The 13,335-nt window shown below is 55.1% G+C and overlaps 1 protein-coding gene across 2 annotated transcripts in view; it reads left to right on the top strand.

Annotated features, from left to right (window-relative positions):
* The window catches only part of Chst11 (carbohydrate sulfotransferase 11), a 216,464-nt gene that overhangs the window by 99,089 nt on the left and 104,040 nt on the right, over positions 1–13,335 (top strand). For both annotated transcript variants that reach the window (XM_027943767.2, XM_027943702.2), the window contains exon 2: positions 13,177–13,262. In XM_027943767.2, coding sequence (XP_027799568.2) covers positions 13,177–13,262 — 86 coding nt within the window. The remainder of the gene's footprint in view (positions 1–13,176; positions 13,263–13,335) is intronic.

The following is a 13,335-nucleotide window of genomic DNA, read 5'->3' as shown; positions in this document are numbered from 1 at the left end:
GCCCCTGCTGCCCATGAACAGTTTGAGAACTTCTCTTTGATTTGTGAAATACTTTAGTGCCCACAGATGAATATGTCTACACAGGTCCACGTCAGAGAGATTTGGGGTTGGGTTAGAAGACAATTTTGAGGTGCTCTATTGGGGGATAATTAGACAATCAACATAGCGGCCACAGGAGTGATCACTAGTGATGTCTTACTGTGCACTTACCTTGGGCCACCCGAATTAACTAGGTCTTCACCGCAGCCCCTCTAGGTAGGCATCTTATAGATGAGGTAACTGAGGCCAAGAGATTGATGCGAACCTGTCTGTATTAGTTAGCTACGGCTGCTGCAACAAACACCCATAAACCGGGTGGCTTACAACCCCACCGATTTGTCCTCCCATACACAGTTCTGGAAGGTGGGGCAGTGGACACTATTCAACCCAGTACACCCTTGTCCAGGGCCCCTTCCCACCCTCTACAGAGAGGCAGAAAGCAAAACCTAGGGAAGCTCAGGGTTTCCTCAGATAGCCTTGAGAGAGACAAAGGTTGGGTGACAATCTCCTTGACCTCCAAAGAGCCCGGTGGCCATGAGGGGCTGGACCCCTGAGCAGCCTGCCTGAGTGGGCGAGGCGGGGCTGCCCAGCACAGCTGAGCTGAGCCCGGGGCTCCATCGTGGGCAGAGCTGAGTGGCCCTGCGTGCTCCAGAGGGGGAGGCCTGGAGGAAATACCCTGCATGTTCCAGAAGCTTCAGGAGAGGTGACCTGTGGAGGTGGTGCTCCGGGTCTGTAAGTGTGGGGGACCTCAGAGGCAGACATTGGTGCATCCAAGTTGGGAAGTCAGACTTGGGGCCCCCAGCGCCGGGAAGAAAGTCTTTTGGCACATCCTCATCTGCTTATCTGCAAAAGAAATTTATAAGCCCTGCAAGGGAACCGCAGGGGAGGGCTGAGTTCTCCAGCAGGGAGGGAGGGGGCCGGCGGAGGCTGGGCCGCACTCATGGTTGCTCATTTTAAGGTGTAAAATGTAATTAATGGGATCTCTATCGCGCTGCTATCTTGTTTTATCAAAGTGAGCATAAAATGTAATTTATAAGGGCGGCCCTACGTGAACCGCCAATTTCAGCTTCTCGAATGGTTTCTCCACAAGATCTGAAGTTTCTTGAGAATAAAATCCTTCTACCCATGCAGAGGTTTTGAAGGAGGAAATCTGTGCTGGGGCTTGGGGTGGGTGGTCCTCCTTTACCCCAAGGTCCCAAGTCCTCTTAATACTCTATCAGTGGAGGTTGTTCACACCTTTGAGGGTGACCGTTGTGGACAAATCTAAAAAGAATTAAAGTCCCAAATCTCAGACCCTACCTTTAAATTTCAGATCTTAATTTCTGTTTATAAACCCAGTTGATTTCACCGGTTATCTTTAGGGTGGCCTTGGGTTCATATTCAGCCTTTAACCAACTTAACTACCTTTGGATAATTCAAATGGCATTTAAAATTTAATGTATTTGCTGGGTACAATGGCACACACCTGTAATCCCACTGACCCAGGAGGCTGAGGCAGGAGGACTGTGAGTTCAAAGCCAGCCTCAACAACTTAATGAGGCCCTAAACAACTCACTGAGACCCTGTCTCTAAATAAAATATAAAAATGGGCTAGGGATGTGGCTTAGTTGTTAAGTACCCCTGGGTTCAATTCTCAGTTTAGAATAATAATAATAATAATAATAATAATAATAATAATTTAAAGTCCTTTTTGATTACTTCAGCTGCCTGACAAACAAGTATCTAAATAATATAAATCTAATACTTCCAACTTATGAAGACGATGGATCTCGAGTTTCTTAATGTTCCAGGATTATATACAAATGTAGAAGATTTCAATTGACGATCTCACGTCGAACAGTTTGTCCGGTTTAATCTTTCATGTCGGCATTGCCACATTGTTCTTGCACTCCACTGGTCAAAATCTCAGAAATGTTCGCATTATGGATTTGATTCTGAAAACACCTCTGTAATTATTTTTAAAAATAGCCGCATTGAGACTTTATTTCTTGTATAAAATTCACCCATTTTAAGAGTGGCCCTCTAGGAAGTGGGGGTATTTACAGAGTTGTACAAATATCACCGCAGCCTAATTTTAGAACATTTCCATCCCCTAGAAAGAGCCCCTTGTCTGTGTCCTGTCGCTCCCATTCCTGGCCCTGGCCTTGGGTGGCCGCCAGTCCACTTTCTGCGTCTATAGATTTGTCTGTTTTGTACATTTTCTCCAGTTAATTTGAAATCATCCTGGTTTTCTTCTTTATTACTTTCTCCTTCTTTTTGGGGCTGATGGTGCTGGGAGGGAACTCAGGGCTCCCCCGTGCTAGGCCATTCTCTGCACCCCGGTGCCATCCTGGGGTTTTAAGGTAGCAATTCTGGCACCTCCAACGATTCTAGGGTCACCTTCTCCACCCATTTCACGGTCGCAGCTTCGGTGGCCTGATGTTCTCCTCTGTCTGAAGCATCTCCTGCAGCCCCCCGACCCAGCCTGAGGTGGCCGGCTCCGTCCTTCACAGCCACCCCGGCTGCCTTTCTTCATCCCCTTCCTCGCCTCTTCCCCAGGCCCCCAGCGCTAGGATCAGCTGAGACAGCTGACAGGTCCCCTCCAGGGGCATCAGACCCCGAGGCTGGGTCCTGAGGTTCTGCTCAAGAGAGCCACTGTCCCTACAGCCCTGGTCCAAAGCCACCAGCTGACCACCTCGCCTGCCAGCCTCTGGGCTCCACTTCAGGGTCACGTCCTGGGTCTCAGGAAAACCCCAGCAGAGATTTGAACAGACATTTGCACGCGCACATTCATAGCAGGGAAGGGTGGGAGCAGCCAGGGTCCGTTGACGGGTGGACGAGGGGCCACGTGCAACCTGAACACGATGCCCTGCTCCAGCCCCGAGGAGAGTGGAGTCTGCCACGTCCTGCCACGTCAGGAACCTCGACGACACTGTGCAAAGGGAAACCATCAGGGGACAGATCCCACGGGATTCCACTTACATGGTGCAGAGGAGAGGAAGGAAGGGGAGCAGCAGCTGTCACAGCAAGGGGCAGGAAGGACAAGTTGTCAATGGTGGGGACAGGGCCTCATTATGGGACGTTGGGGACGTACTGGAGTGGGCCGCCGAGATCTCGCACAGCACCCTGAATGCGCCGCACACCACTGAGCTGCACGCCTAAGACGCGGTTAGGATGCAGTATTTTAGCTTGTGGTTTTCTTTTCTTTTCTATTCTTTTCTTTTTTTTTGCCATCGTAAAGCAAACCCCGTTCCATTCTCCGCCATGAGTGCCTCAGGCCCAGGCCCCACTTCACACGCGGTCACAGGTGCCATGTCTGGTCTCTCTCTAACATGTTTTCGGAGTGACTGGGGGTGAACCTAAAGAAGGGAGGCCCCTGGGCCTAGCTGGCGTGGCCCGGCAGCCAAGCCCACGGGACCCTCGAGGGCCCCCGCAGCCAGGCCCGGCCCCCGCTGGCCCCAGCCTCTCTGCCCCTGCGGATGCCGTGCGTGCCTGCTGGGCACTAGTCCCCTGTCCGGCTGCCCAGTTCTTCAGACCTTCCTGAGGAGCCCCTCGGGACCCAGAGATGCCTGCAGCCCCCCAGGCCCCTCTGGAGGGAGTCCGACGGGCGGGGGTGTCCTCTTATAAGTCCTTAGGTCTGCTCTTCCCAGGAAAGATTAGGAGACGGGGACAAGGTGACCATGCTTCAAAACGCGTCCAGTTTCTTATTTTGGAAAGGAGCTGTCTTGCGTGCACTCAGTCACCAAGGCCTCGCTCTAGGGCCTCTCGGGTACCAAGGACACCTGGGAGGTGAGACTGTGCCCCCTCCTCCGGGAGTGTTTAGTCTCAAGAGACCCACCAAGCAGTGGCCAGGGGAGCATTTCAAATAGGGAGAGGTGACAAGTGCAGGGCAGAAGGGCAGAGCGAGGCCGAGAGGGAGGAAGGAGAGTGAGGACGTGTGTCCTGGGCAGCTTTTCTGGGGCGCTGGCCAGGTGTCCAGAGACCAGAAGGAAGAAAAGAGCGACCCCTGGTACCAGGCGAGGTGTCCCAGGCTGGTGGAGCAGGGAGTGCCAAGGTCCTGAGGCCGAGGCTCTGACTCTGAGCGAGAGGCCGCGTGGCCGGGGAGGGCCACGGTCCTGTGCGGCTCCCTAGGCCACACGTGGGACTTGGGATCTTGTTCTAGGTCGTGGCAGGTCTTTGCGGGCAGGGAGGACATTGCGATGTGATTCACATTCTTAGAGGATCTGACCGCTGGTGGGGACTGTCTTGGGAGGTCGAGTTGGGAGCAGGGACACCAGTGCTGGCCAGTGAGGAGGTCTCCGATCACAGCAAAAGGAGAGGCGGTGGCTTGTCCTTGGCTGGTCACGGGAGACGAGCTGACGGGGCATTAGCAGGTGGGCAGGAGGAGCCAGCAGGCTCCTGGGGTTGGTGGGCACAGCCTTGGGGATACCATGGCCCATGCTGCGCGGACGGGCATGTGGGAGGAAGTCTTAGGCCTGGGAGCCACGAGTCCTGCTGGTCAGTCTTCCTCAAGTTCAAGTCCTACACAACCTCCTCAGCCCGACCCTCACCCCTGACGTCTTTCAGGAGACCCACGCCAGGGCTCTGCCACCACCCGTCATGGTCCGTTGGTTGTTGTGAAATCGATTTCATGAATCGTGACTCGTGTTAAAAAAAGAAGAGAATAAAAATATCAGCTCGTCACACATGGTGAGGCTAAGCACCGGCTCAGAGCCGCGGCTGCGTGTGTGCAGGGGAGAAGGCAGGCCTCAGGAGCCCCTCGCTCTAGTCGCAGTTCTGTGGCAAGCAGCCACGTGACCTTGGACAAGTCAAGTCCTCTCCCCTGGACCTGGGGCTCGGGCGGCTGGATGGGCCCCCTCTCCCCGCCCTGCCCCCTACCCTTCCTCTCTCCCCTCTGCCTGCTCCCATTTCTCCCAGTGGGTTGCATGCTGAACCCTCTGGCCCGGAGGATCATTTTTGAGCTTGGTATCTGTCCGTTCCAGCTGCTGTAACAAAATGCTACAGACCAGGTGACTTCTAAGCAACAGAAGTTTTTTCTCACGGTTTGAAGTTGGTGAGGTCCACCTCAAGGTGCTGCTGGATCAAGAGGCTGTCGGTTCCTAGGCGATGCCTTCTCGCTGTGCCCTCCCCCGGAGAAGGGGCAAGGGGCTCTCTAGCGCCTCTCACACAGGCACTGATCCCGGCCAGGAAGGCCGTGCCCTCATGACTGCCCACCCGCCAAAGCCCCACGGGGTCTCAGCGCAGGAAGGGGGGGCGCACATTCAGCACCTAGGATCTGCTCCCTGCTCTTCATCTTGTGCAGCCAACCAGCTCTGAAGCCACTTTCCCTCAGCCCCATAGAGCCATCCAGAACCTCTTTTTGCATGAAAGTCACATGACCAGATGGTCCCTAAGAGGCCCTTCTTGACATGGATGTGGCTCATTTTACACTAACCTGCCAGGTGGACAAGTGGTTTGTGCCTGGGCAGGGTCCTTGTGCCTCTGGAATTAAGCATGGCCCCCTGCTCTGCAGATGACCAAAATCCTCTAAAAGAAACAACGGGTGGATCACAGAGGCCGTTGGTGTTGGTGAATCCATTGGGGGCCACTCTCCCTGCAGGTAGTGTTTTAATGGGCACCGAATATTCTTCCAGGATGAGTAGTGGAGCCCCCAGGGCTTTGGTGTCAGGAAGCCTCGTGCCCTGTAGGTGAAGCCGAGTCTCTTCCCTTCCCCAGTTATACCGAGAGCGTTCACCTAATTCTTGGATTCACATCCTTGACCTTTATTCACCAAAAGTTCAGTTCACTTTGGTTCTGCAACCACCTCCCACAGGAGGGGCTTCCTGCCTCAAGGAGCTTACAGTTGAGAGGACCAGGACCTGGCTGTGATAGGGTTCAGGTTACTCCCCAGCCAAATAAAGGCCAAATCCCTGAGATTTTTTTTTTCATGGAGAGTGAACCCAAGGGCACTCAATCACGGTGCTAATCCCCAGCATTTAAAATTTTTTATTTTGAGATAGGGTTTCCCTAAGTTGCTGAGAGTCTTGCTAAGTCGCAGGGGCTGGCCTCAAACTTGCGATCCGCCTCCCAAGTCAGTGGTATCACAGGTGTGCACCACCCGGCTGACCCTCAGTTTTCTTTATTGAGTTTGTTTGTAGGTCTCTAATACGTTGGATGGGATGGTTTTGAAGCGCTCTGGGTTGTCCCGGTGGGAGGCCCTGCGTGCAGAGAGCAATGAGAACCAGATGGTGAAGTTAGATAATGTTCTGGGGCTCCTGAGAAGTCACCTACAAACACAGGCATGCTGAATGTTTTGTAGAGCACCCGAAGGCCCTGGCTTCAGGGATGGCCTTTGTGCACGTCTCTTCCGGCTGCTGACATCTGTAACTGGTGACACATCTCATTGCAGGTGCCAGGTTTGGATCTTGGCTCTGCCACATTGTAGCCGTGTCATTGGGTAAATTCTCCGGCTCCTCTGAGCCTCAGTTTCCTCGTCTTTAAAATGGGCACAAGACCACCTGCTTGCAAGGGGGTTAAGGAGCCCCAAGGAGCTGTGGGGGTAAGTGTCAGTGTTTGTGGGGTGCACAGAGAGCTCATTTAAGGCACCTCAGAGCCCAGGAGGAGCACAGCATATTAATTTTGCTGCTTGTTTTGGTTGATTTTCACGACTTTGGCTAAGGAGGCGAATTAAACCATCCCGAGGGGGCACTGCACCGGGAGAAGGCGTGTGAGGACAGAGCTTGCTCGCTCCTCTTTGTTCTGCTGTGAGGAGGGGCTTTGGCCTGGTCCCTGTTGGTACAGTTAGTGTCTGTGGTAACTTTGGGGTTGCTTGGCCTCTAGTTTTAGTTTCAGTCAATTGAAACACACGTGCTGTGTACCACTGTGCGCTAAGCACTCAGTCAGGCAGCAGGTGTGATGAGAGGGCAGCTGTGGGCCCTGTGGGGCTTGGCACTGCAGGAGGTGTGCTAGCCTCTGCTGGCCCTGCAGTACAGCTGTGGGACCTCTGGCCCTTCCGTCCCCTCTCTGAGCCGGTTTTCTCCTCTGAAAACGAGAAACAGCCAGATGTGGCTAGTCCAGAACCTCTCAGGCTTCAGAAATGAGTTTGGATTCAATCTGCCAAAGATTGTTTGAAATAAAATGAAATCTCATGGCGATACAGGTTTCGGGTATTTTTACAAGTTTTGAATGGACTAGCTACAGATGTACTTTATTTATTTATTTATTTTTAGTACCGGGGATTGAACTCAGGGGCACTCGACCACTGAGCCACATCCCCAGCCCTATTTTGTATTTTATTTAGAGACAGGGTCTAAATAAAAGACTTAGCACCTCACTTTTGCTGAGGCTGGCTTTGAACTCGCCATCCTTCTGTCTTGGCCTCCCGAACTGCTGGGATTACAGGTGTGCCCCACCATGCCCGGTCAGATGTAGTTTGGGTCTTGCTGTGGCTTTTTCCTCTGTCCTGAGTCTCCCTCCCACAGTTCTTGCTTTGATTTAAAAGAGCAGAATGGGGGGGGGGGTGTCCCCAAAGGGCAGCACTGGATGCAGAACAACAGGTGACGCTGCGTAGCCCTCACTGAGCACAGGTGGAGGCTGGGGCTCCAGGCCCCGCCCTCTCCGGCCCCGCCCTCTCCGGCCCCGCCCTCTCCGGCCCCGCCCTCTCAGGCCCCGCCCTCTCAGGCCCCGCCCTCTCCTGGGAAAGCTTCAAGCCAGAGCTGGTCCCTAAGACAAGGCTTTGTTCTAAGAGCCGCCCCATGGCCCAGGCCTAGACCTCTAGCTGTCTGAGATTTGGGGGTGGGGGCAGGAATTCCCATTTTTGTAGTATTAGAATAGGGAATTGGTGCCAGGACCCCCCTGCCCTGCAGATACCAGAATCCACGGCCTCTCAGGTCCTTCATATAACATAAAATATTACAGTATTTGCATAGAACCCCCACATCCCCCGCCCCCATTAAGTCATCGCGAGATTACTCTCAATACCTAATGCCTGACACCTCGCTGTTCTGCTCTACAGTTGAGGGGACACTGATTGGGTAGCTCTAATGTTTGGGACCCTCGGAATTGCAGAGGGTCTGCGTCGGAAATGTTTGCCTAGACTTTATCAGCAAATGCCTCCTAATCCCCAAATCCCAAACCTGAAGCTTCCTCTGAGCACTGTGACCCTCCCAGAGTTCCAGATTTAGGGTCTGGCCTCAGGGACGCTCAGTCTGTCCCCACAAGATCTCGTTCCTAGCGAGGCTGCTGGCTCCGTGGCCGAGCTGGGGCGGGTCCAGTCCTGCGACCTGTCCCACAGATGGTTTTTCAGGGCCAGTGCCAGGCTGTTTCCCACGCTGGTTCCGTTGCCACGCAGCACGAGGCCCTCGGCATTGTTACTGAGGGTGTCCTGGAGCTGAGCGTGGGAGACAGGAGGTGGCCCTCAAGGCTGTCCCGTGGGTGAACCCAGGTCTGGCCCGGACCTGGTTGACCTTAATGCCTGAGCCACCTCCTTTTCCAGGGTTGTCTGGTGACCCACTGGTCCCAGGGCTTTTCTGGTATTGGCACCCCAGGTCCCGAGTCCCCAGGGTCTCAGTCCCTTGGGAACCAGGTCAGTTGGTTGTTCTGCTTTCAGCACAGTGACCTGGGGGAGGGGGGTCAGCGGTGACGTACTGTCCTCCTGGGGGGTGCTGTGGGTGCCCCGGGGCAGGATGCTGAGAGTGGATCCGACGTGTCCCGTCTGGCCGGATGCACTGTGCTGGGCGCTGGTGTGAGTCGGGCACTGGGGAGAGAGCTGCTTTGCGCTCGGGGAGCCTGGAACTGGTGAGGAACCACGTCCAGGCTGTTAGCAGGTCAGGGGCTTTGGAAAGGTCCCCAGTCAGCTGGATGTTAGGGTGGGCTTGCCGGAGGGAGGATGGAGCCCCACTGGACTTGGTAATTTAGTATATAAGTGCTTCACTTTGAATGCTGAATGAACTGGCAGCGCAAAGATGGTGGCGATATGAGTGTGAAGCCCTCTTTCCCTGCCTTTAGAAAGAGATCAGGATTTGAATGTGTTACTTGCCCTTCCATTTGCCAGCTGTGTGATCTCAAGCAAATTACAGAACCTCTCTGGGCTTCAGTTTCCTCAACTGTAAGATGGGAATAGATGCTGTTATTACTATTATCTAACGTAAAGGGTTTTTATGAGGATTAACTGAAGCAATGTGAGGAAAGGGCTCAGCCGTATGCCTGTACCGGGCACGTGGTAATCCTAACGCCTGGCCGGCCGTGATTATTATGAACTCTTACTGTATTTTCCAAGACCTGACTTCCAGCTCTGGCTCTGCAGCCAACTACACTGGGGATTTGGGACAATCATGTCACTTTCTGAGGTTCCTGTGAATTTCAGGGTTTGGGCTGTGTCCTCGTCCCTTGGATTCTGATGACTTGGTTTTGCGACGTGCATGGAGGCGGCTTCTGCCGGGCTCCCAGGACTGCCGTTCTATGTCCGACCCGAACCAACAGCCCAGCCGCCCTTCCTGGTGGCAGCAGCACTGAAGGGCCATAGGAGCCACCGAGACCCAGATGGCCGATTCCTCTGCCCGGAGCTGGCTCCTGCACCCTGCGCGGGTGGAGGTGGGGACAGAGCTTCACCCGGAGGCAGTGCCCTCTTCATCCTGGTGCCACAAACCCGCGGCTGGGGTCTCGCTTTAGCTTCGGGAAGACGCGGGGCTCCTCGGGTCCCAGAAGCCGCTCTGCGCACGGAGCCTGCGAGGTTCCTGGGCCTTTCGTTGTTGCGTGTTGAGAAAGGAGAAAATGACTGTCGGGGTGGGCGGACGGCAGGAGGTCCCCACTGATGTCCTTGGGGTCTCTTTCCTCGGGCTTTCGATCATCAGGCCTTACACTTTCAAAGGGGGAAAATAACCCCCAGCAGCTCCCTCCACGTATAGCACAACCGTCCCACGCGGTGCCCTGACCAGTGCTGATGGCCTGGAACATTCGGGGGCCTTTGGAGGACCTGCTGGGTCCCAGGCAAGCTGAGTGACCCGGGGACGGCCTGCCTCCCCAGCCCAGCCTCTCGCAGGCGCTCGATGAACATCTATTAAGCGAATGATTCTGCCATCGTGGCCATCCGTGGTCTGGCCAGCCCGTCCTGCCCGTGTGCCCTGTGACTCCAGGTTGCCTAGGGACCACCGGTCCTAGACGTGGCCAGCCAGCAGGCCTCAGGCCAGGAGGGAACCGTGGAGACGTTTCCGTGGCCCTCACTTGTCCAGCGTGGTGCCTGACCCCTGGGTGACTGAGCTAACCTCGCCGAGCCCCAGCCCTCCCCTGGGTAAAGAGGGGACAGTAAAAAGGAGACATCAGTGGCACCCGCTCCGTAGGACCCCTGTGAGGGTCAGTGAGCCGAACTCGAGTGCTCTCTATGTTGACGGCCACCGCCTGCTGGTCGGCCTCTGGACCTGCCCTGATGCCCCTTATCCCAAGACACACACACAGCGTAAAAGCTCAGACTCCAGCAAGTTCTGTCGGCCACAACCAGGGACCCCATCCACCAAGGATGGAAAATAGCAAAAAATTTCACATCTGTGCTGCAAAGGTACAGGGATTATTTTGGGGGGTACCAGGGATTGAACCCAGGGGTGCGTCACCACTGAGCCACACCCCCAGCCATGCTGAGCAGGGGCAGGAGGTGGCCCTGGGCTCACAGGTCGGGCTGCACCCACCAGGTACAAGTGGCTTTGGGCAGACGAGGCCTTGACCTTACTCAGGGAGGCTCAGAGAGGAGATCTATGACGTCACCTCTGTGAAATCCTCCCTGCGCTGTGGGAAGGACTCCTCTTCCCAGGCGCCCAGAGCGCCCCACGCCGCCAACAGCAGGACTGTTATCATCTTAATAAACAGCGCTCAGGGCCCCTCCGGCTTTTGAGACCTGGGGTGCCAAAGCCAGTTCACAGGGCGCCCCGTGGAGTCACAGGCAGGGCTGCAGGCGGAGGCCCCAAGTCGCAGGCCCCACACGGTCAAAGCATTTTAAAGGCCTTTGCATTAGAAAAATAAACCAATTAAATAATACTGCCTTCCATAAAAAGCAGACTTTTAATGGATTCCACGGTAGGGTTTCACGGTGGCCGTCCCGCAGCCCGGGGCCCCGATGAGCCAGTCTGTCGCCACAGGGAGAACTTAATCTTGCATGGCGTGGGCATGATTTTACAAGTTTTATGGCTGTTTTTTCTCCTCCGAAGTGTTGCTGTGTCGTTGTGCACCAAGGGTGACTGGCGTGCGTTTAACAGCTTACCTCCTCTTTGGTGGAAATGAAAAATGAAGTCATAAATGAAGAAAAACACAAGGTAGACTTTCCCCTGCCTCTTCTTGGGGCAGCCGTGGAGGAACAAAGAGCCAGTGTCCCCTGGTCAGCCTGGTCACGTTCCAGCGGCTTTTATGTATTGACATTTGCCTGCGGATCCTGGGAAGGCGACCAGCCAGGCAGGGCGTGTGTGGAGCTGTGACCCCGGAATACTTGGGGTGGTTCTGCAGGGCAGGGCTTGGTGCACTGGGGCCTGGGGGCCAAATGCAGCCCCCTGCCGGTGTTTGTTAAGCAGTTGAAATAAATCAAAAGAATGATATTTCCTGACATGTGAAAAGTATCTGAAATTCAGACGCTACTGTCCTTAAATGATTTTTTTGGGGGGGGGGTACTGGGGATTGAACCCAGAGGCACTTTGCCACATCCTCAGCCCATTTCATTTTTTATTTTGAGACAGGGTCTTGCTGAGTTGTTGAGGCTGGCCTCAAACTTGGGATCCTCCTGACTCAGCCTCCTGAGTGGCTATGTCCCACCACGCACAGCTGTAAATCCACTTTGATTGGTGCTCGGCCCTGGCCATTCCCCATAGAAACTGAGGCAGAGAGAGGCTAGGTACTTTGTTCAAAGTCACACAGCCAATATATGGTAGAGCCAGGATTCAAGTCCAGGCTGTCTGTTCCAAAGAACGAGGGGATGTCCTACTGTGTACTCTGCTGTCACTGTATAGCGGGTGATTCCTTTAGGCTTAGGAAAGGGTCTATTTTCCTTGTTCCACTCTGGCCCCTATTATATGATTGCATTAGAAAGTTGCCTCCTATTTTGGAAGAAAGCACTTATTCAATATTCCTCCCTCATCTTCCCCCCCTCTTTTTTTGGGGGGTACCGGGGATTGAACTCCGGGCACTCAATCACTGAGCCATGTCCCCAGCCCTATTCTGTATTTAAGTAGAGACAGGGTCTCACTGAGTTGCTTAGCACCTCACCATTGCTGAGGCTGGCTTTGAACTCGCGATCCTCCTGCCTCAGCCTCTTGAGCTGCTGGGATCACGGGCCTGCACCACTGTGCCCGGCCCATCTTTCCTTCTTTCCCCCTCTCCTTTCCTCCGCTGCCACAACAATTAATGATCAGGCCTGTCTATGCGTTAGGCCCTGGTGAGGGACGGCACAGAGCCAGGGTGTCTGTGAGCAAGAATCCATTTCTGTTTAAAAACCCTGTCTGGGTGGCCTGGATGCTGGTGGGATTCGAGGAGTTCTCTTTGTCCCCCCCTTTGACCCCCTGGGTTGGCCATCTCTGCCCGCCCAGGACCAAACTCCCTCCCTCCCTCTCTCGGCCACAGCTGATATTTTAATGAAAACATAACATCATAACAAGAGGCTCAGGAGAGGCCAGGCCTCCGGGCCACGCGGGGGTGGGAGGAGAACCCTGGGGCACGTCCAGACACCAAGTGCCAGGGGTCCAGGTCGCCGAGTGCGGAGGGACCGTCCACAGGGGGACCGTCCGCGGAGTCCTTAGTGGCCTTGGGCTGCACGATGACGTCCAGGTCAGCGTCAGGCCGCGGAAGGTCGTGACAGAGCTAAGAGTGCCTACTGCCTGGTGACGTCACTGTCACCGAAGCTCGTGCAGCCTGTTGCGTGCTTATTTGTGGTGATGCTGGGGCCACCCTGCGGCCCCGCCTGTCGCAGAGGGCTCCGCACAGCTCTGGTTATTTCCAGGCAAACCGCTTCTGCCCGCGGACTTGGCCGGGAGACCCTCTGCCTGGGACACGGCAGCCGCGTCCCTTTTCTTTCTTGGGGTCCAGGGACAGCATGAGGAGCTCTCCTTGCTCGGAGCTGCCTGCGCCCCAGTCTCTCCCCGCTCCTGGGTGCCTTCTGCTCGGCCAGCCTCTGCCTCCTTCCTGACCAGCTTCGCTTTCTCTCCTCAGTCATGCGGAGGAATCCCTTTGGTGTGGACATCTGCTGTCGAAAGGGGTCACGGAGTCCCCTGCAGGAGCTCTACAACCCGATCCAGGTAAGCCTGGGGCGCCTCTGTGCTCTCCTGACGGTCAGCATGTGGCGGTTTGGGGGTGGGGGAAGTGGGACAG

Source organism: Marmota flaviventris, chromosome 3 (genome assembly GCF_047511675.1).
Source record: "Marmota flaviventris isolate mMarFla1 chromosome 3, mMarFla1.hap1, whole genome shotgun sequence".
NCBI lineage: Eukaryota > Metazoa > Chordata > Mammalia > Rodentia > Sciuridae > Marmota > Marmota flaviventris.
This window is presented reverse-complemented; position numbering and strand designations above follow the sequence as displayed.